Raw genomic sequence first — 20,530 nt, 5'->3', positions numbered from 1 at the left:
CAAAACAGCTTATATCTCAAACATTTTTTTTGTCTTTAATCACAAGAAGAAAGTAACAACGAGTTCCTCCACTCAACTTGCAACGCCAACAGAATTCGGCACAAATGAACGGAGGTGTTTTAATGGGAACGGAGTAACTAATAACCAGGTTGCCAGGTTCCCTTTGCCTACCTTACTATATGCGAGATACAGAACGAAAATGAAGTAAGTATTATGGTTATTCATAAAATATGATGAAATCTTTACAATTGGCAGTAACTATCACCATAATTTCGATGGTGGTCATTGATGAAGATTACTTATTTCAAATCCAACCTTAGAAGCACTTTAAAAATAGATTTTAACAAAGAATTTACAGAATAATAATATAAAATAAAATGTCGTCAAGATTTATAACTTTCGCTCCTAAATTTGATCACAAATAATTAATAATTAATTATACTCCCACAGACTTAGAAATAATGAACAGACATTTAATACACAGTTATTATGTTCCTACAATCGCATACACTGAACTATGCAGAACTTACCTTGGCTTAATCTGAACTTGAGAAATGCGGTTAACCTAAGAGAACTTAGTTGGTTTATTTCCTGCCAGTACTTGCTTGTCTCATTCCAACTTGAGATTATGAGGGTTCATAGTTGGAGCATAGTTTTTGAGCCTGTTTATGTTTTTATATTAAACTTTATGGTTTATAGGCCAGTCGTGGTACAGGGGCACAAGTGTATGACTGTGAAGAAGAAGAAGAAATGATATCTATTATTATAACGTACTTTTATAACGTTTTAGTGACGACAAGCTTGATGCGACGAAGCGCGGCGTTCAGTTCCGCGACTCATTGTGCAATGCTTACAAAGTCTTCGCTAAAACAGACCAAGGTAACGAAAATATATAGCATAAAGAGTGAGAAGAAAATGAACCCGCTATTCCCTTTTACCGCTAATCCCCTATTTCCAAATTACATTTCCATTTATTGTAAATATTATTGAACTCTAAACTAATTTCAAACGAAATAATCTTAAATAAATTATTTAATCTTGAAAATCTGTTAATGAATAAATATAATACAAAGGAAAGGAAGATCCTCTTTATTGTTAATCGCCACTTCGTTCAGCCATTTTAACTTTAGACCGAACAGTATCGATATCGCAGGCTTCAGGGTTCCATTGCTTTAAGTGTTAACGGCCCCTTCACAAATTTCCAAGTCATAATTAGACCTCTATATCGTTGTCAAAGAGGAATGCTACGGACGTTTTCAGAACCATTAAGTTTTATTTGATTTTCGTGCGTAATTATATTGCAATATTATTTTTGGTATTTTATTTCTTTATGCATGACATTTAGAGGACATTTCGCTCCTGCAAACGTATTTCATTTTTGAATTATATAATAACTTGACAGAAAAACATAGAAAAGCCAGAAACAAAGGTAAATGAATAACCAGACAGTACAAAAAAGAATAAAAAAACGACGTATTTAATTAATTTATTTATTTCATTCTCTTTTCTAATAATAAACAAAAATAAATTTAAAGGCGAAAACGTTCTAAACTACATTTACATAGCATGTTAAAATAATAATTACATTAAGAATACATACAATAAATACAAAATTGTAATATTAATATTTAAAATCTAATCCAATTTCCTTAAGACTAGTCAGGAAGTTATTTTGACATTTATTATTTTTCAATGTTAACCCTTTACATAATTACAGATTAAAAAAAACATGATTTTTTTCGATAAGTCGGCATATCACAGCTATTAAAGTAAACTATATACAAATTATAAGCTTTTTTTATTTTCTTTTTTTCTTGATATAATTAACGGTCTATAGTTAAAAGGGCAGCGTAAACAACAATCAAACTACATTTTGGTATAAGCTAAAACCTAAACTAGTGGCAATTCCTTAATTATAACACGAAAACCAAAAATGATAAAAAGTGAACCCAACTACTGTTAAAATATCGAAAAAAATAACATATTAACTGTTATTGAATGTTAAAATAAGTTTATTAACGCGATTATATTTATTATCTGTGGCACTTGTTATGACAGGTCGCTGTACGATTTTGAAGATACTTAAAGAAAACAACAAAATTATAAGAATATAAAACCACCGTAAATTGTCAATTTTCAGATTGTTTTTTAAGTAATATTTCTATGACATATTCTTGTTTAAAAAAATTATGTAATCAGCACGTAAAAATATACAATTTACGGTTAGTTCTTTAGTTTCGGAAATTTAAAAAAAGGTTTTAAGAACAAATTAGTTAAACACATAATAAGATTTCACAAACATAGAAAAAAATGTAAACATAGCATTAAATCAAAATCTATCAAATTTGTTCTTTCAACTCCCTCAACATTGTAATAATAAACATTCTTATAAAAACAAATATTTTCAAATCAAATGCATTATAATTTGAAGGCGGGATTGTCTAGTTTCTAGTAAGCATTGGATTTATCATGATGTTGGCGAGGGCGTTCCGCCGCTTGCGCCACGCGCCCGCGCCCTGCGCGTGGTACTGCAGTTGTCGATACCAAGTGCGTGTGCGTGTACTTTCTTCTGCCTGAAAATGGAAAAAAAAATATATTAAGTTCGTATGCAGAGGAAGCCTAGTGATAAGACACTCTATTCCCCACTTTCCAACGAATTTTTGGGTTGAATGAGTGAGAACAGTGAGTTTTCCAGTCTCATTGCATAAAGTACGATTTTATTTTATATAACTACAACATTACCGCATGCATTGAATTGAGCTGAAAGTGGAAAGCTGAGTGTTTTAACTCTAGCCTCTCTACTCTCCTCCCTTTACAACCTTATAAAGGCGGAAATGTACATCAACAAAAAACAAACAAAAAAAATAAAACTTATTTAAACCCTTTAAAAACAAACACTATAAATTTACTTTTTATCCATCAACGAATTGTTATGTTACGCGAACAAACCCGTTGTAAAACAAAAATATATCAGGTGCCAAATAAAAGTACGTGTTGCCTCGTAAATAGGGGGGCAATGGTGTGTAGCAAATAGTAAATATACGAGTATAACGGTGGAACGCTGACTAGGCTAGCATGCACTAATGGCTGATATGTATGTACGTGCTTTCATAGTCAGTGTAACGGAAATGACAAAATTAATGCATAAATGAAGACTTATGTGGGGGGGAGGGGGGAAAACGGTGTTGTTTGATATCGTGGACGAGATTGGAGAATCATTAGCTTTATTGGATCATATTTGTGTATGTTATAGCTATTAATTTCATTCTTTTTAGACTTAGCTCTCAGGAAAATATATATTATAGCCTCAGTTCGCTGTTCCTCACACAGCAAGGTAGGCAGAAGGAACCTAGTGTTAAGACACTCGGTTTCTCATTTTCTGCCAAATGAATCATATACTATACAGAAACGGTTAGTATCGAAAAATTTATTTAACCATAAACAAATAAATATTTTACACGTACCTTAAATATAAATGAGTCCTTCGTAGTTATCTCGTGGACTTCAAAAAAGTGTTCCGGCTCGTGGTCAGCAGCGACCACGCATCGGTCTAGGAAGAGGGGCTCTCTTTGTAACGTGTATCGCCCTGCCTTCTCCCTCACCAATAGTAGCGCTGCTTCCCTTACTCCACTGCGAGCGAAGAGGGCATCGCCCTCTTTCTCCCTCGCTTCTCTATCTCTCGCCTCTCTTGTTTCCCGTATTTCGTTCGTTTTGTGTGCGATCGTTGGCTAGAATGAATTAATTTGTATTGAGAATCATTATATATAATATAACATTTTGTAAATATGTAGTAAAATAAAATAAATATTTATGCTGTATGGATTGCAAGTTCGTCTCGACTAATTCGAAGAATATTTCTATCAAGATTCTTCTAATTGTAATTATTTCTCTAAAAATCATCCTATTTAAAAATATTTTAATAAGTATTTGAAAAGATTAGCAGCACAGATTTAAAATTACGTTACCTACTAAAAAATCCTTGCTGTGTAAAACAATTGGAAAATCCTTATTGAAACTACGAAAATGCGGGCTGCATTAGGGTTTAATTGATTTTCACATTACCTTAAGTGCTTGGCAAACATACATTATATGAATAATCCAGCAGTAGAAGCGGGCGAAGCCGCAAGAGGGTCGCTAGTATACTATAAAATTAAATGTAAAATAAGCGAAATGTAAATATCTCACCTTTCCGTTAGTTACCAAAAGAGCATTGATCGGCATCAACTTAATCGTCCGTCCCTTACGCCAATTGTTGTCATTGGGTTGTGTAAACAGCAGCCTGCCTTCCATTGCAAACCTAAACAAACACTCAATAGTTTAAACTAACTGGAACTAGCAAATTATTGAATAAGTTAAATGTATGTTAAATGCTAATAAATATTCAAAATGTATTTGATATGACGATTCACAGCTGACTGATTCACGATGTATCCTGTAGCATAGCGTAGAGTATACAGAGCGAGCCTACTGTTAAGACAGGTACTGCGTGTAGAGTGGCGGAACTTAACGCCGTAATTTTGCCCCTGCACCAGAGCGAAGAAATTAATATATTTCATTTCTTCGACTGGGAATCGAACCCACAACATGTCGTTCGTTCGTCAAACTTTTTTTTAAAATAAACCTTATTTTATAAAATAGAATGGAAAAGAATAGAATAATCAATAACAGCGAAGTAATAACTCTATATCCGATTGTTAGCTTAAAATTATTTAAGTATAATAATATAATGTAAGCATAATATTGAATTAAATTTTCTTACAACAGCAATAATTATGATAATAAGACGAGCATAGATTGAAATATCTCACGTTCGTTGAGAAGTAATTATTTCTAAGAATTTGCTTTATCATTTAATTTTAATGAAAGTATACTGTTTAGATAAGAACATTTTTGTATAATGATACCTGATCTCGTGCCTATCTCATAATTCTGTACCATCCGAATATATTTTATTATACTTTTATCTCAAAATATAACGTAAAATGTATTTAACTAATTTTTAGCCAACCTGGCATCATCATGATTCCAATCCAAGACATCTACCGCCATTTTCCTTAGCCGTATATCGGCAACGTGCAAGTCATGTGCAGTTCTCTTCGCCGCTGCCAACCGTCTCCACAGTGGTACATCCCTGGCCGCTGCCGCTGCTGCTGCAGCAGCTGCATTGATCTCCTCTAAACGTGATTCAACGCACCGCTGAGCACCCTTCACGTCTTCCCTCTCCGATGCACAGCTGGGCGTTGCTCGGTGCAACCGTGAAAGAAGGAGCGGATATTTTGTCACGCGTTGAACCGGCACCTGATTCAATGTTTTTAGTATATATATTTTGTCTCAGAAATTAAATAAGTGTATGTAGAATTAAAGTGGTATAATATAAAACCCGTTTTTTTTAATTGTCTCAAATTTATACTAGTAGTAAATAAATATTACATTGTCATAATTACCATGAGAAAAGAGTTAAGGTTCATTCTTCTCAGGACCGCATTTTCCATTTGCGAGACGCGCAAGAATATCCTTAGGAGTTCCTTCTCCTTCTCAAGACCGGCTAACAACAATGCAGCACCAGCTTGTTTCACACAATACGACTGAAAGGCTGTCAACATACCAGAACACTCCAAGAGAATTTTACCAACATTTACTGTTAGTAAGTCCTGAAATAAAACAATAAATCTATTAAAATAAAAACAAAAGCCTATAATATTCATCCTAGTATATTAATAATGATAATTATTATTTTAATTACAAATATCTAAGATTAAACTGAAAATGGTAGTAAGCCACAATAATATATTATATTTAACTATAAAGTTTTTTAAAATTGATACAGAACTTGATAATGTACTAAAAATTATATCAAGAATCTAAAAATATTGAAAATGCCCAGATCTTGAATGACAAGCGTAAACAAGTTAAACAAACAGTTTTCTTACACAAGTAATAGATTTAACTACAAATAAAAGCGCCTAAATAACATATGCAACCAATCAGGAATATCCATAGAAAAATACTAAGTCCAAGATTTCATGAGAATTAAACTTGTAAATAACTAAAACTCCCAGAAGATTAATTATATTAGAGAACGAAAAAGTTGACTACAATTTTAATTGTCAATTTACCTCGTCTCCTTGTTCGACGGCAATTTCGAGTGCGTCCCTTAGTTTTTCTGATAACACTTGATTATTTTCAATTAGTTCTTCAACATTCAAAAATATTGCACTTAATTGTTCCTGCGTAAGTAGACCAGCCACTAACATAGGTTTATAAAATTCTTCCAGTATAATTTGTAGATCACGTCCATACTTCTCTTCCGTTTCAACGATTTCAGTTATAATTTCCTTTCTTTCAGTTCTTTTCTTTGAGCACTTACGACATACCAATGGTGCGTATATTGAACCTGGAAAATATAAAAAAATGTTTTAATAAATTGCATTAACATATTTATGGTTATAAATAAATTCATATAAATACCTTGCTCAGTTATCTGAGTTTCGACAGCAGTATCACAGTCCTCACATAAATGTATTGGTGTATCTTTATCGTTTATTATATTACTGGGAGTTATTTTTCCTTGTAACCTGCTTCTAGATGATTTACTTGTTTCTGAACCTACACCAGAATCATTCCTTTCAATTTCAGCTGAAGGCTTCTTACAAACAACAGCCTTTTCAATAGTTTCTTGGTTAATTACTAAAGAGTTGTCTTCACTTGAATCGGACGCATTGGATAATTGACTGGTATTACTGCTAAGATGCGTTTTAATCATGTTTGTTTTTGTTTTTGATTCATCCAACAATGATTGTGATCCACTTTCATTTTCATAATTAGTAATGTAAGTTTCTTCGTCATCGATTCCCCTCTCTTTAGCGTCTACTAAATAAGACAAGATATCATATTTAGAAGCACCTTCAAATATGGAACGTGATCCACTTCTTTTTTCATCATCTAACATAAGTGAATTTGGTGGAGGATTAATAGGCAATGGTGGAGGCATATCTCCTATTTCTTCATAAATGGGATCATTATTTAATCGAATAGACTCATAATGATGGTCATCATCTGTATTATTTGCATTTTCGATATCACAAATTGCGGCATCTACTAACATTTGGTAAAATTTGGATCGGGTAGAATTTGTGTCATCTTCTGTTGATAATTCACTCGCTGACGCATTATAACAATCCGACATCGGTTCAAGATCTGAAAATACTCCTATTGCACCGCTCTCGTACTCCATACTTTCATAGGGAGCAGAGCAGCCTTTAATGTCACGTTCAAGGCAGCCTGATGTTTGAGTTCCTAATTCAATACATTCTTTCGGAATGGTCTTTGGTAGCTCGACGCTTACGTTTTTTTCGTTCTTAATATTTTCTCTTTCGACTTCTTCTTTTAAATTAATCAGAGAGCTTTCTATGAGCTTTTCTATTGTCATTGTGCTGCTATCTGTCCCTTCTTGGTGTTTTGTTTCTTGGAGCTTAATTAAAGAGTTTTCAATTAATTTTTTAACCAATTCTGAATCGAGTCCTTCAGCTAAATGCGCAAAAAATGGATCATCAAATAGTTTAGTTATGAAGTTTCCGCTTTCAGAATGTTTATGTCCTTGAAATTTATTTGCTTCTATTTGATTTGTATTGTTAATAAGATTTTCGTTTTTACCACACACATGGGGAATCAGATTCCTTCTTACAGCTTCAACAGGATCACTTAGGATAGAAGATATATCTTCAGTGTTATATGAATTTGAATGTCTATCATCATTGTAATAGTCTTCGTATGTATTAGATTCATCTACTTTGTGATTATCACCGGGGAATACAGCTCCTATATATATTTGGCTTTTTGATTTCTTAATTTTATTTTGAGGAGTGCCGACGCTAATAGTTACTGTAGTACCTGTTTGGTAAGTATTACAGGAATTACTATAATCATCATTGACAACTACTGAAGAAAGATAGATTGGTACATCACTGCTAACATTCATAGTCGAATAGCATTCGTTGCCATTTATTTGAATAGATGTTTTTCTTGGTTCAAGTTCAGTTGTTTTATAGCTATAATTCAATTGCTTTTGATCATCTGCATCATCAGAATCAAATTGTTTAACTCTCAAAATAGTTTTTTGTTCATTTTCATTTGTATCAGACCACTCGTCGCTTGTAGAACTAGTAGAGTCGTTACGAACAAATTTAGTTTTAACGTAGTTATGTTTTTTTGATTTAGATTTTTGCCTAGGCGGTGGCTCTGGGGACCCAGATATTTCACAACGTAAATTTTTTAACACATTCTGTGTTATTTCACTGTTATCGCTCAAATTACCTACATCTAAATCAGTTTGGGATGAATTAGTCTGATTAATATCTGTGGGTTGTGTTCGCTGTTCTTGGACAAATTTCTGTTGATGAACTGATTCAATTTCATTGACAAATTCAAGAAATACTTGACTTGTGTGGCCATGTTTATTTTTCGACCTTAATGCCATTGTGTCTAAGAATTTAGGAGGTGAAATAGATATGGTAGATGTGACTCTTTCCGATTCTGATCTTCGGAGCACAGGAATTTTTGGTATAGTGTTATCTGAAATAAAAGAAAAAAATATAAATAGCTATAAATATTTACTATACAAATAATTTGTAAAATTTGTAATTCATATATAGAAATATTGAAAATACCTTTCACACTATCAGCGAGCTCATTGGCTTCATTTTTCGTATTATTATTATTAGAAGTTATACAAGAAGATATGGATTCCTTATTTTCAGTATCAAATTTTGTATTCATTTGGACATCTTCATAGATTCCAGAGTCATTATGCACCTCTACTATTGGAGTTTCTGGTGGTTTAACAGTGTCATTTATCTCCAAGCTGTGACTCACAATATCACCTTCAGCAACAGTTTCATCTTCATTACTAACTTCAAGAATTACATTCGGATTATCATTATGATTAACGTGATCATGTAAATCTAAATCAGCTGTATATATTACTTTGGTTTCTTCATTTTCTACTAGAAACTGTACACGTTTTCTTTGATAGATATTCTGAGGTGAGATCATTGCTTTATCTTTAGGTTTAGGAATGTAAAATTGTGACGAATTTGTACGCTTACTTTCATATGAATCATCAGAACCATCAATTTTCACATTAATATTATTTGAATCATAATTTCTTGGTTTTTTAAGGATAGATTTAATTGTGTCATTATTACTATTTTTATATTTAGGACTCCGAGAATTATCAGCAGTTATTTTTTTGGCAAAATTTCTTTCAGGCAAACGTTGATTGTCACTCTCACTATCATCATCCGTTTTATGGTTTCTTGCTCTTCTCGGTGGTCTTTTAGGTGATACACTCTTTTGTTTTACGCGATTTGCAGGCATACTAACAAGCTTTTTACTAGTATTTTTGCTTAGGGAGGCATTTTTAATATGTGGTAAAGATAGTGCAGAAGACATATCAGTAGACTTAAAATCATAATTTTTGAGATCAAAATTGACGGGATCGTATGCCGACTCATCATCTACGCTACTAGGTTTTAGTTCATTTGATATTCGAATTCTTTGCCCACCAATAGCTTTTACATTTGTATCTGATTTAGATTTTTTTACTGAGTGGTCACTATTCTTGTGTGATTCTTGAAAAACCTTACTGTAATCATCACGTCCACCAGTTTTAACTAAATCATACGGATTAATGTCACATGATAAGATAGATTTCTTTTTGTCACCAGTACTAACTTCTTCCTCAATCCACAGATCATTAACTCTACTCACAGACTTACTTCTACTTTTGTTAAGAATTTCAGGACTTGGTTGCTTTGTTTTGATTCGACATGGACTAATACTTTTAGCACGTGATCTTGAAGTTGAAAACTGACTGCCAATTCGAGTTTCATGAGGTGGTGCTAATCTACTCCTTCTCATCAAATCATATGGATCAGAATCTCCACTTGCTTTCAATATAGTAGGTCTAGTTTTAGTGCTTTGAACACGAACAGTGCCTGCTCTTAGAAGACCAACATCACGACTTACTTGAGGACCCCGTACTGTACCACCAACAAGCATACGAGGACTTTCGGCTATCGTTAGAGGTAAGCGAGATCCTTTACATTTCTTACATATACTGACTTTGGTTGAATTTGTTTTCTTCGTACCATTAAGGTATTCAGGACAGGAACATAATATAACAGCATAATTGTGCGGAGTAGGTTTTTGAGGCGTACTTATTAAAACAGGACCTGATACGTCTGAATAGGTTGAGAAAACACTAGGTCTAACATTAGGAGATTGAGTCCTGACTGACCCATAAAGCCAAGTTTCTGCATATTTCATTGATTTAGACAAGGCAGATCCATCCTGTGCACTAACAGTACCGTACATATAAGGACTTTCGGGTGACTTTTCCGAAGACTTGGAACTTCCGGAAGTGTTTAGTTTTAACTTTGAAGACCACTTTTTAGGACGTGAATTTTCGGGTGAATCGTATATCTGAAAAAAAAAAAGACAAAAATTTTAATACTTGTCACTTTACGACATATTTTAATGAAATAGTATAATACAAGTTCAATATATTCAGTATACAGTTTATACATATAAATATAAAGTGTTATATATTTTTTATGTTTTTCAAGTAGAGGAGGCAGATGGAATATATTGTTTAGCGACTCTGATCCCCACTTATTGCCGAATTTTTGAAACAGTGCATTTTAATTGACTTTGTTCTTTCCCCCAATTTGAAATCAAACCCACAACCGTCGCGTTTATAGTTTAGCTTTTGCCTAAGACCTCCATGATTATAACATCATAATTTAAACTTTTAAACAATAAAATTCTATCCAATTAGGTACGTATTATCCAAAGAGTAAATTTAAAATATCGTTAGCCATCCCAAAAGCAATTATAGTGCAAAACGTTCTACAGTCGCTTTACAATAGTTCCCTTTGTGCGTGACCCATCTGATTAGCAAGGCGTTCTGACTTTCGAAAAGTCTTGCTTTGAAGAGAATGGACTGTTTGCTCAAATTGATACAATTGCCAATTGTAATTTTCGCACCTCTAATTAGTGATTTTATTGAAGAAACAATCATTGTTGTTTTTTGTCTTAAAAAGTAAAGGTTAGACTACTAAGAGGTAGTTGTACTAAGTCCAAATTTAGAGTTGATTTAATTATTATTTTAATTAGATTTATCTAGGCGAGTACTTTTCATGATATCTACATAGATAAATTACATTTTCTTTTTGTTTTTTTTTTCATTGTAGAACTTATATATATTATTTAAAACTTAAAATAAAAACATCGAACAAACAATATCTGTATATCCACTTTCCGCCTCTATCAAACTCTTTGTTTATAGCATAATGTTATTAAATCTGTGAAAGAAAATTTAAGCCAGAAATTCTACAAAGAAAAATACTAAATTTAAGCAGAATATTTTTAACATTTCTAAAATGTTATTCCACACATAGGAAAGAAAAATACTAATTTATGAAACCCCTTGAAAGCCGTCCAACCGAAACGTATGGCTTAGCGGTCAGAGCGCTCGGATGGTTTCCAAGAGGCACGAGTTCAAATCCCACTTCGTTGAAATTTTTATATATTTGCTAAATAAATATATATACATACATAAAAGATTTTTTCTTGATAATAAAATATTATTACTCTACCATCTACCGTACACAATTTCAGATCTGTGTATAATTAATTCAATAGGCTGTCATTGTACGGAGAGGTCAAAGGGCTAACGATAATACCAAAGCAAGATAGCCTAATGAAACTAGCCTGCCGCATTGTCCTAGGGGATGTGACCGGGCAGCACGTGCCCAGTGGAAACTCATAATTGGAATCAGATAATCCCTGCATTTGAGTCCCGGGATTGTGATACGGGATATTTGGAAATTTGCGAAATTACTAACAAAATAGTGAGTGGAATTTCCGTTATTTGCCTCTTATCGTTTATATTAGTGCGTGTTGTTAAGATGACTATATTATACTGTCAGTATATAATATCATCGTTTGTGGTACCCTGACGTAACCCGGGGATTCTTAGCGCCCCCCTTCACACCGTTACCATGGCCGGTACCGTGGCCAGGAATAATGTGAATACCGGGAACTGGGGACCTCGTTGGTTGACGCTTGATGAAAGATATAATATCATGCAGATATATATAATGACAGTATTATAATTATATAATTACTTCTATATCTACCATAGTTACTAATATATTTGAATACAGAACAAGATTTTCGATTTAGCGTATAAAGGTCCAAGCAAAATTGCGGGTGAGGACTAACAGTTTTTATTTCAACTTCACGTTGTATCCCACATGTCGCTGAACAGGTAAAGAGAGCTTAGCCGCTCCCCACTTTTCACTGAAAACGGAACTAAACGCCACACTTTGCCTCTACACCAGAGCGAAGAAAATGAAATATTAAATACTTCATTGCCTCGAGTGGGAATCGAACTAATCGTTATATACAAATAAAACTATATAGCTATGTAACTGTAAAGACAATACCTCTTATACTTCAAAGGTATTAAAGAAATACCTAGTAGGAGGTACATTCTGATACCTTGGCTCCGACTAACAAGGCCAAATTGGCTTTCAGTATAGTATCGAGTATTACACGGTTTCAATTAACTACTACAATTTCATATTAATAAGCCTCGGTATTGATGTAAATATTACTTATTATATTCTTTATAATAGAATAATATAAATCTATTCGTATTTTATTATTAATACAAATTGCATTTATTTGTGCAAGTAATACGTGAACAGACACGCGATTTAAGTTGCTATGTTTTATTTAATTCTTTTTATATTAGTCTGGACAAATTATGACATTAATATTCGTTTGACTTTGTAAATAAATTAATAAATTTATTTTTGGCAACGTTCAGTTTTCTTTAATTTCTTAAACAAACAAATCTATTATTACTATTGTGCGCTTTCCCTCCACACTACAGCGAAGAAATGAAATTTATAAATATTTCATTTCCTCGAGTGCGAATCGAACCCATAACATATCACGTTCACTCGCTTATGCAACCCGACAGGCCTCAATAGAGCATGTGACTATACGTAAATAAATAACGAATATTCTTTAAGGAAAAATCTACATTGGTAATGCTACATCTACAAATAAAAAGGTTAAGACGGAATGGACGAATACCGAGTTATTGGGAAATCCTCCAATTTACAAACGAATTTAGATTTGGTGACAAAATGCATCCTGTATTTTCGAATTTATCGTCTATTTCAACATACATTTCTTACTAACACTGTTCATGTTGAACTTTTAATTTTGTCTATCTTACATACGACAAATTCATTATGTATAACATATATTAAATTCCCCTGACTGCTAACGCGATTATTATGGGTTCGATTTCCACTAGAGCTTATAAATTATTTTTATTTTCTCTCTCTGATAAGAAGACAAAAGCCAGTTTTACTACTCAATCCTCCGTTTGTATGTCTAACTTTTCATTTTTAACTTTTTTCTTTTAGATTTGACATAGAATTTTTTACTATTTTATGCCCCTCTCATAAATAATTACCACGCATAATAAATTATTAAGTTTTAATTAATTATTTTCAACCCATAACCGTCGCGCTTTCAATCAGGCACTAATAACTGCTGAGAACCATGACGGCTCCATTATTTTTAAATATTGTGACCAGAATAAAATAATAATAACAAATAAATCCATTACAAAAATAATTTCCGTATTTATACAAAATAAATAAAATATTTGAAAGGCAAACACTAAAGCGAAATAATTAGCATGGCCTCGCCAAATAGGGCCATTCTGTGCAAAATCCGAGGCTCCGAAGGGGAACCCTTTTCAAACTTCAACAAACAATCCGAGACACAGAACAGATTACGCGAAATTGATTCCTCTAATGAATAAGTTATTTGGATGAAAAATTTCATTTACAGTAATAAAATTAATCGGCACAAAATTTGGGTGCGTTCCTTAAGATTTATGCTCTAAAGTCAGACACAACGGAGAGTTAAAGCTAATATGGTGTTTAATGTCGTTTTTGGGGTGTAACATCGATTATGGAAAATTGAAATTTGTTGAGAAAGTGGGGAACGGAGTGTTTTAACACTGGGTTTCGTCTACCTAGCCCACTATGTATTCACGCGGTATACAGCGTGAATAGTCAATTCCGTATATTGCAGAGTAGGCGAATGAACCTAGTGCTAATTTTCCTTTTTCCGCTCAAATTCCAAACATTTTGTGTTGAGTGGCGTAACTTAACACCACGCTTTGTAATTTAAGATAGCCAAACATTAAATCACACATAAGATCTGCCAATTTATCTTACTACTATTTCAAGCTACATTATAATTAATTTATATTAATTAAGTTAAGTTAAAAAAAGTTCAATGATTCGTTTAAAAACATCTTTTCTTAAGATTTTACCTGAATAATTATTAACATATAAATTAACATTCTTACGGTATATTTAAACAAAATTAAAACGCGAATACTTTTCAAGCATTTCAAGTATGAAGCCGTGGGCGGTACAAACCCATACTGTGTTTGCGATTCAGAAAACTTGGAAACGTTCGGAAATACATCGTATTTTTCTTCGCGAACTCGATAACAGGATAGTTCTAAAACTTTCTTAAAAGGTTATTGGATACTAGAACGGGGTTATATAACTGCTTCACTGGTGCGTATGAAGCGTTTAACATGTACTAAACAACAGTTTTAGTAAAATTTATTCTTTCTTTTAAGAAAGACTTACTTGTGAGTAAAAATTAAATTTTATTACATGTACCTTATATACAATATTGTTTATATTGCATTAAAAAAATCTGTAAGCCGCTTTATGGGGTAGGTACTCCGTTCCCCATTTACCGACGAATTCTTGAGGCATTCGTGTCAAGTGGCGGAACTAAACGCTGCGCTATGCCCCGACACCAAAACAAAGAAATTAAGATGTAAATTTAAATAAATAAATGTTCGTCTCGTATTTAAATATTAAAGATTCTACCACGTAATTACATTTTCGTAGACATAAAGTCGAAAAGATTCTACGATTATTTTTATATGAACTTTTCTCTCATTTTTGTGACTTTTCATGTGAAAATTTTTAATTGTACCCAAAAGCTCTCGTTCCAATAACACGTGCTTCTGTTTGTGAATGCAATGGATGTTTACGTTGGGATTTAGTTTTTTCAAATTAAAATTTAAAAGAAACATGTTTAATATAGATATTGATCTATTTTTTTCTATAGTTGTTAGTTACTAGCTTATAAGACATAATATAATCATTTTTTATAGCTTCACGCTGTATCCCGTATACCAGGATAGGAACCTAGAGGGAATGTACTGTTAAAATAATCCGTTCCCCATTTCCGCAGAAGTCTGACGATATTTGAGGAGAATTTGAGCAGTTGTGTGAACTTAACGCCGCACTGGCTCAACACCAGAGTAGAGAAAAGAAAAGAAAATTACAAATATTTAATTTCCTCGAGTGGGGAATAAATCCACAACCTATCGTGTTCTTAAGCGTGTAACTCCGCTTGTGCTATGCCGTTCTATTATTATTTAAGCTGGCTTTTACCTGAGGCTTCGCTCTCAAGGTCAAAAGAAAATAACTTAGTATCAACTATATTATATGACATTTTAAAACACATTTTAAGTGCCCGAGGTCTCAGGTGAAGTAGGTCACATTAAAACGATTCATACGATGTAACAGAAGTCATGGCTTTCCTCAATAAATTTTACTTTTCAATTCAAAGAGTGTATCAATTCTATAGGTCTTTTCTTTTCCCATTCCAGTGACTTGTTTAATATTAAAACGTTTATAAACAATTACCTCTCTCTTTAATCGAGATCGCAAAAAAAAATTGAATTTAAAAAAGTAATTCCAAATAAATTGTTTTGCATTTTAAACATATAAAAGTATTGTGCTTAAATAAAACCAGTATAACAATGGATGTTCCGCGTAACAAAGCACGCTTCGCGTATAGCCGCTTTTTCGAGCGATTTCCTCTCGTCTCGTTAAGGTAACATAGCGGCATGTATGTACCTATATGTATATTTTCGACATTTTATTTTTTATATTGTATAAGTTTTTTACTATATTTTCTCACAATAAATATATCAAATATTAATATACACTTAATTTGTATATAAGTGCAATGCAACCTACAGAATACTTTTCGTGGACTTACAGTTCCGTAATTTGCCAATGAGCAAAAACAATCAAAGAAAGAAATCCTAAAAATGTTTTTCTTTTTGTAATATTAAAGAAAAAAAGATATGACAATCTTATATTTGTAGCTTAATTTATCAATTATTATAAGCGACGTTCCTGTTTTCTTCTGAAATTAACACGGAACCTTCGGTAAGCGGGAAACTCGGACCTCTCCATATGACATTCTCAATGTGGAATACACCCAATTATGTCCTATTTGATTTACGTGGACATCACACAATAATGTAATTAAATTATGTGAAAAAAAAAAACAAATATATTGATATGCGAGACATATGCCGTAAAAACATAGCCCTCGTAGCAGGCTTTCAGTACTCAAGTTACCTAGGTCACTCCTCCAGAGACTCTTCTAATGGATAAGTCTGAATAAATGAAATCTCGCACATCTGCTGATGAAAACGAAACGACAGAAATACTAACGCGACAGGCAGTAATGTAAGTTCATATTACAAATGAATTAAAATGACTATCGAAAACTTCTATTCTATTCTGTAATTTACTATTAAATAACAAAATTCATATTTTATTTGTTTGTCATATATATATTGTAATCAATAGCGAAAACATATCAGCAGAAAATAAATCTCCGTGTTAATAGATAATTTAAAAATGTGTGTTAAGCTAAGAGATGCACTAAGAATAGTACTAGCAGTAAAGATGTTAATAGAACTTAACATTATTCAGGGCACTAAAGGTAACGTACTGAAGTGGGGAAGAGGATTTATTAAAAATAAAACAAGTATATGAGTACCAAATCAAATCGTTGGATTCTGCCTTGCAACGTGCAAGCACGAGTATTTTAATACACTTTAAAAGTTATCATTAAAAGATATCGATCAGATAACGACTTGCATTTCCATAGCCTTATATACTTTAGTGCCAAGAATCTCCTTTGATAATTTTCATATTTGTCCGTTCCAATTTCATAACAAAGAAAAGCTTTCACAGTAGTTATAATTTTATCAGCTTTAAAAATATATCAAATACGTTAATGAATCTTATCGTCTTTAATATAGAAACCTACATATATAATTCTAAAAGCTTAACAACGTAAAGAATATTTTCAAGACAACTCAGCCCCAATTCACCTATTCACCATTAATAAAATAATAAAATCCAGGAAATGGAAAAAGAAATTATATCTTACAATCGGGCGACTCGTATTTACTGAGCACAATGAAGACGGCAAACGAGCTAATGTTATTAACGTCGTCGTCCGATAAAATCAATTTTACCTTGGCAAATGTCATACACGTGTAATTTTGTGTACACGCCGCAAAGAAAATTTGATTTTCAGCAGGATAGGTAGGCAGAGGGGAACCTTGTGTTAAGACACTCCAGTCTCCATTTTCTACCGATTTTTTATTGTTGAATGACGGAACTCAACGCCGTCTAAAATTTGATTTTGTTTTTAATTAACGCAACGCAAAAAAGTAACAGACATTTTTTAAATTATTCAACTATTAAAAAATATATATTTCAATAATGTTACTAATATATCGTAATTAGCCCGAAACTTTATTCTTTTATATTTCTACATTTTGGCTGCCTGTTTTTCGTTTAATTTACCTACTATTTTTCTCAATACATTTAGAAATATGGCTAGCTAAGCTAAGCTATAGACACATAAATAAAACACCGAACAAGTATTTAATCTAATATTTAAAAGGCTAATTACATAAAAGAAATCAATAAATAATAAAAAAAATATAATCAATTATTCTAGCCAAAAATATCACTGCTACACTTTAATCAAACATAAACAGTTAAATAACTTCGCTGCTGACCGTACCTAATTTTTTGGTCGATTTTCCGTAGCATTACGCCCGTGAGCCAGATAAGGGGTGTTACTGGGCGTCAGCGTTTTCGAGAGAACCGCTTTTTGTAACATTCGAACATTAAAGCCTCGGAAGTGGTATTGAACCAGCAGTAAAAATCTATTACACTTTATTGTTTCTCTTTAATGAAAATTACTATAGGTTTTATGTCAATGTTTAGCGGAGAACGGAGTGTCTTAACACTAGGTTCCCTCTGCCTATCCTGCTGTCTGCGTGAAGCTGATTATGTCAATGTAATGAAAGGAATGAATTGTTTCTACTTATGTACAATTTTCGTTTAATTTGTTTCTATCAGTTTTCTAGTATGGTTCATTTAATTGAACTCTAAGATCTTATAAAGGTCTGAGCGAGCACAAAAGCGAAAATCCAGGCTTAGAACTTTTAAAAGAACAGGGAGGTTTTATTTCAGTTTTACGCTGTATTCCGCACTCAGCAGCGTAGGCAGAGAAAACCTAGCGTAACACACTCTATTTCCCATTTTCCGCCGAATTCTTGAGGCGCTTTGCCTAGACACCACAGCAAATAAAATTTCACTTCCTCGAGTGGGACTCGAACCTATAACCTGTCGCGTTTACACTCACACTTTGTGCCTAAGCTAGGAGTTAAATCCCATTAAAATAATAGATACTGACTATAAACATTATTCGTATTAAATATTCATTAATACGGTATACAAGAGTAAGTTGGAATAGAGAAATAATAAACGTTCATAAGAATAACAATTTCATTCTTATATTTATTATATGAAAGTATTTAATACGGATATCGTTTTATCATATTGTTTTTGACATTTCAATATATCCGCATTATGTTTAATTTGATAAAAGAACAGGAAAAATCTGTTATAACAAAATAAAAGACAAAGTTAGTTTTGTTTCGATAACGTTTGATACTCATTTTCTTCAGCTTCGCGCTGTATCCCGCACAAAGGAAGCAAAGGGAAACTGGGAACCTAGTGTTAAGACATTTATTTTCCCATTAAAACATTTCCGTTCCCACTTTCCCCCGAACTAATGAGGCATGCATGATTGGCGGAACTAAACGCCGCGCTTTTTAAGTGCAATATATTCGATAATTCCATCGGCTCTCTAAATATTTACATTACTATCTATATACATTCAGTTAATATATTTTAGCCTGAAAGAGATTAAATGTGAATCCCTTTCAATTCGTCTATTGAAAGTGTAAAGAGTTATTTGTTTTAGTTTTCTCTTTTAGCCTCAGCTTATATATTCTTGTCAACGGTCGAAAATGTTGGTGTTGATTTTTTTCCACGCTATTTCATCGCACGGTTTTGTTTAAAAAAATAAACGCGTGTTTGAAAGTAAAATTCAGCATTTTAGAGGGCTGTTAAGGGTACGTCTTTGTTCGAGATATTTTTTTTAATATATTTTTCTATTAAATTACATTTTTAATAATGTACAATTATACAAATGCTAATTAATTAGTAAGAGGTTGGTAGAGTGTAGAGATTTAATTTTTTTTTAAACTTGAGAGCGGAATGGCAAAGCTCTCCGCGGCATTTTGAATTTTTGATTATGAAGACTCGTATAATCAAAATGAAGTAGTTTTATTATCTGATTGATTCCAGCTGACGTTGCATAAAGTCAGATTTGTTCAAAATGTACTATTAGTGAATAAATCTTTTTTTAAATAATATTTCGAGATGGTTCTTTTTTATGGCAAGTTGTATTTTACAAGCCCTTTCATTTGATACCCATATAAGATGAATTGTGCAAAAAAAATGTAATCCGCCATATTGTTGCGGCGGCCATTTTGGATTAACAATATATAATAGGTATTGATTATATCTTATATAATCAGCAAAACTAAAAGTAGTAATAAAAATTTCAGCTCCATCGAAAACTGGGTCAAAGCACTGCAAGTTAAATAAAAGCTTGTACAAATGGGTTACTTGTCTAAATTAATTAAATAAAATTAGCATTCTCACAACAAAAAAAAAAGATATGTATATTTTTTACGTATATACAGAGAAAAAAATATAAAAATATATACACAATACGTGTAGTGGTTGTGTAATATTCAGTTTGTGCTCTCTTTCATTTGAATAGGCTTAACAAATACCGACAATCTATGCTTTTTGAATGAAATGCTTTGTGCGATTTAGGATTTCACATATAATATTTAATGGACCGTGTGGAGAATATGAGTAAATGGGGAAATTAGTTTAATTTAATTTGCATTATATTATGTTTATTTATTTTTTTTAGCTTCACGCTGTATTCTGCAAATAGCAGGCAGAGAGAACCTGGAAACCGAAGGTTCCGTACCAAAATTAGTGGATTCAATCTCTGAAATTTCAGCTTGTCTTAGCCAAAGCCCTTTTATCTGATACCTTACTTGAACTTGAAAAAAAATTATAATAAAAACAAAATAAATTAATCCTTTAAATTTTCATTATAGAAAAGTAAACAATAAATGCTCAGCAGTTACGTA

At 32.5% G+C, this 20,530-nt stretch overlaps 1 protein-coding gene across 1 annotated transcript in view; it reads right to left on the bottom strand.

Moving 5' to 3' along the window:
• Nucleotides 1-1,503: 1,503 nt before the first annotated feature.
• Nucleotides 1,504-20,530, bottom strand: part of RhoGEF64C (Rho guanine nucleotide exchange factor at 64C) — a 122,435-nt gene continuing 103,408 nt past the window's right edge. The window contains exons 4-11 of the mRNA XM_085188719.1: nt 8,667-10,482; nt 6,469-8,571; nt 6,117-6,394; nt 5,445-5,651; nt 5,009-5,298; nt 4,186-4,297; nt 3,465-3,728; nt 1,504-2,573 (exon numbers count right to left, since the gene is read on the bottom strand). Coding sequence (XP_085044845.1) covers nt 2,442-2,573; nt 3,465-3,728; nt 4,186-4,297; nt 5,009-5,298; nt 5,445-5,651; nt 6,117-6,394; nt 6,469-8,571; nt 8,667-10,482 — 5,202 coding nt within the window. The 3' untranslated portion in view covers nt 1,504-2,441. The remainder of the gene's footprint in view (nt 2,574-3,464; nt 3,729-4,185; nt 4,298-5,008; nt 5,299-5,444; nt 5,652-6,116; nt 6,395-6,468; nt 8,572-8,666; nt 10,483-20,530) is intronic.

The sequence above is a fragment of the Heliconius melpomene genome, chromosome 7 (genome assembly GCF_056956725.1).
Source record: "Heliconius melpomene rosina isolate 202511_hmr_F chromosome 7, ASM5695672v1, whole genome shotgun sequence".
Taxonomy (NCBI): domain Eukaryota; kingdom Metazoa; phylum Arthropoda; class Insecta; order Lepidoptera; family Nymphalidae; genus Heliconius; species Heliconius melpomene.
Note: the sequence above shows the minus strand (reverse complement) of the source record. Positions and strands in the feature narration are given on the sequence as shown.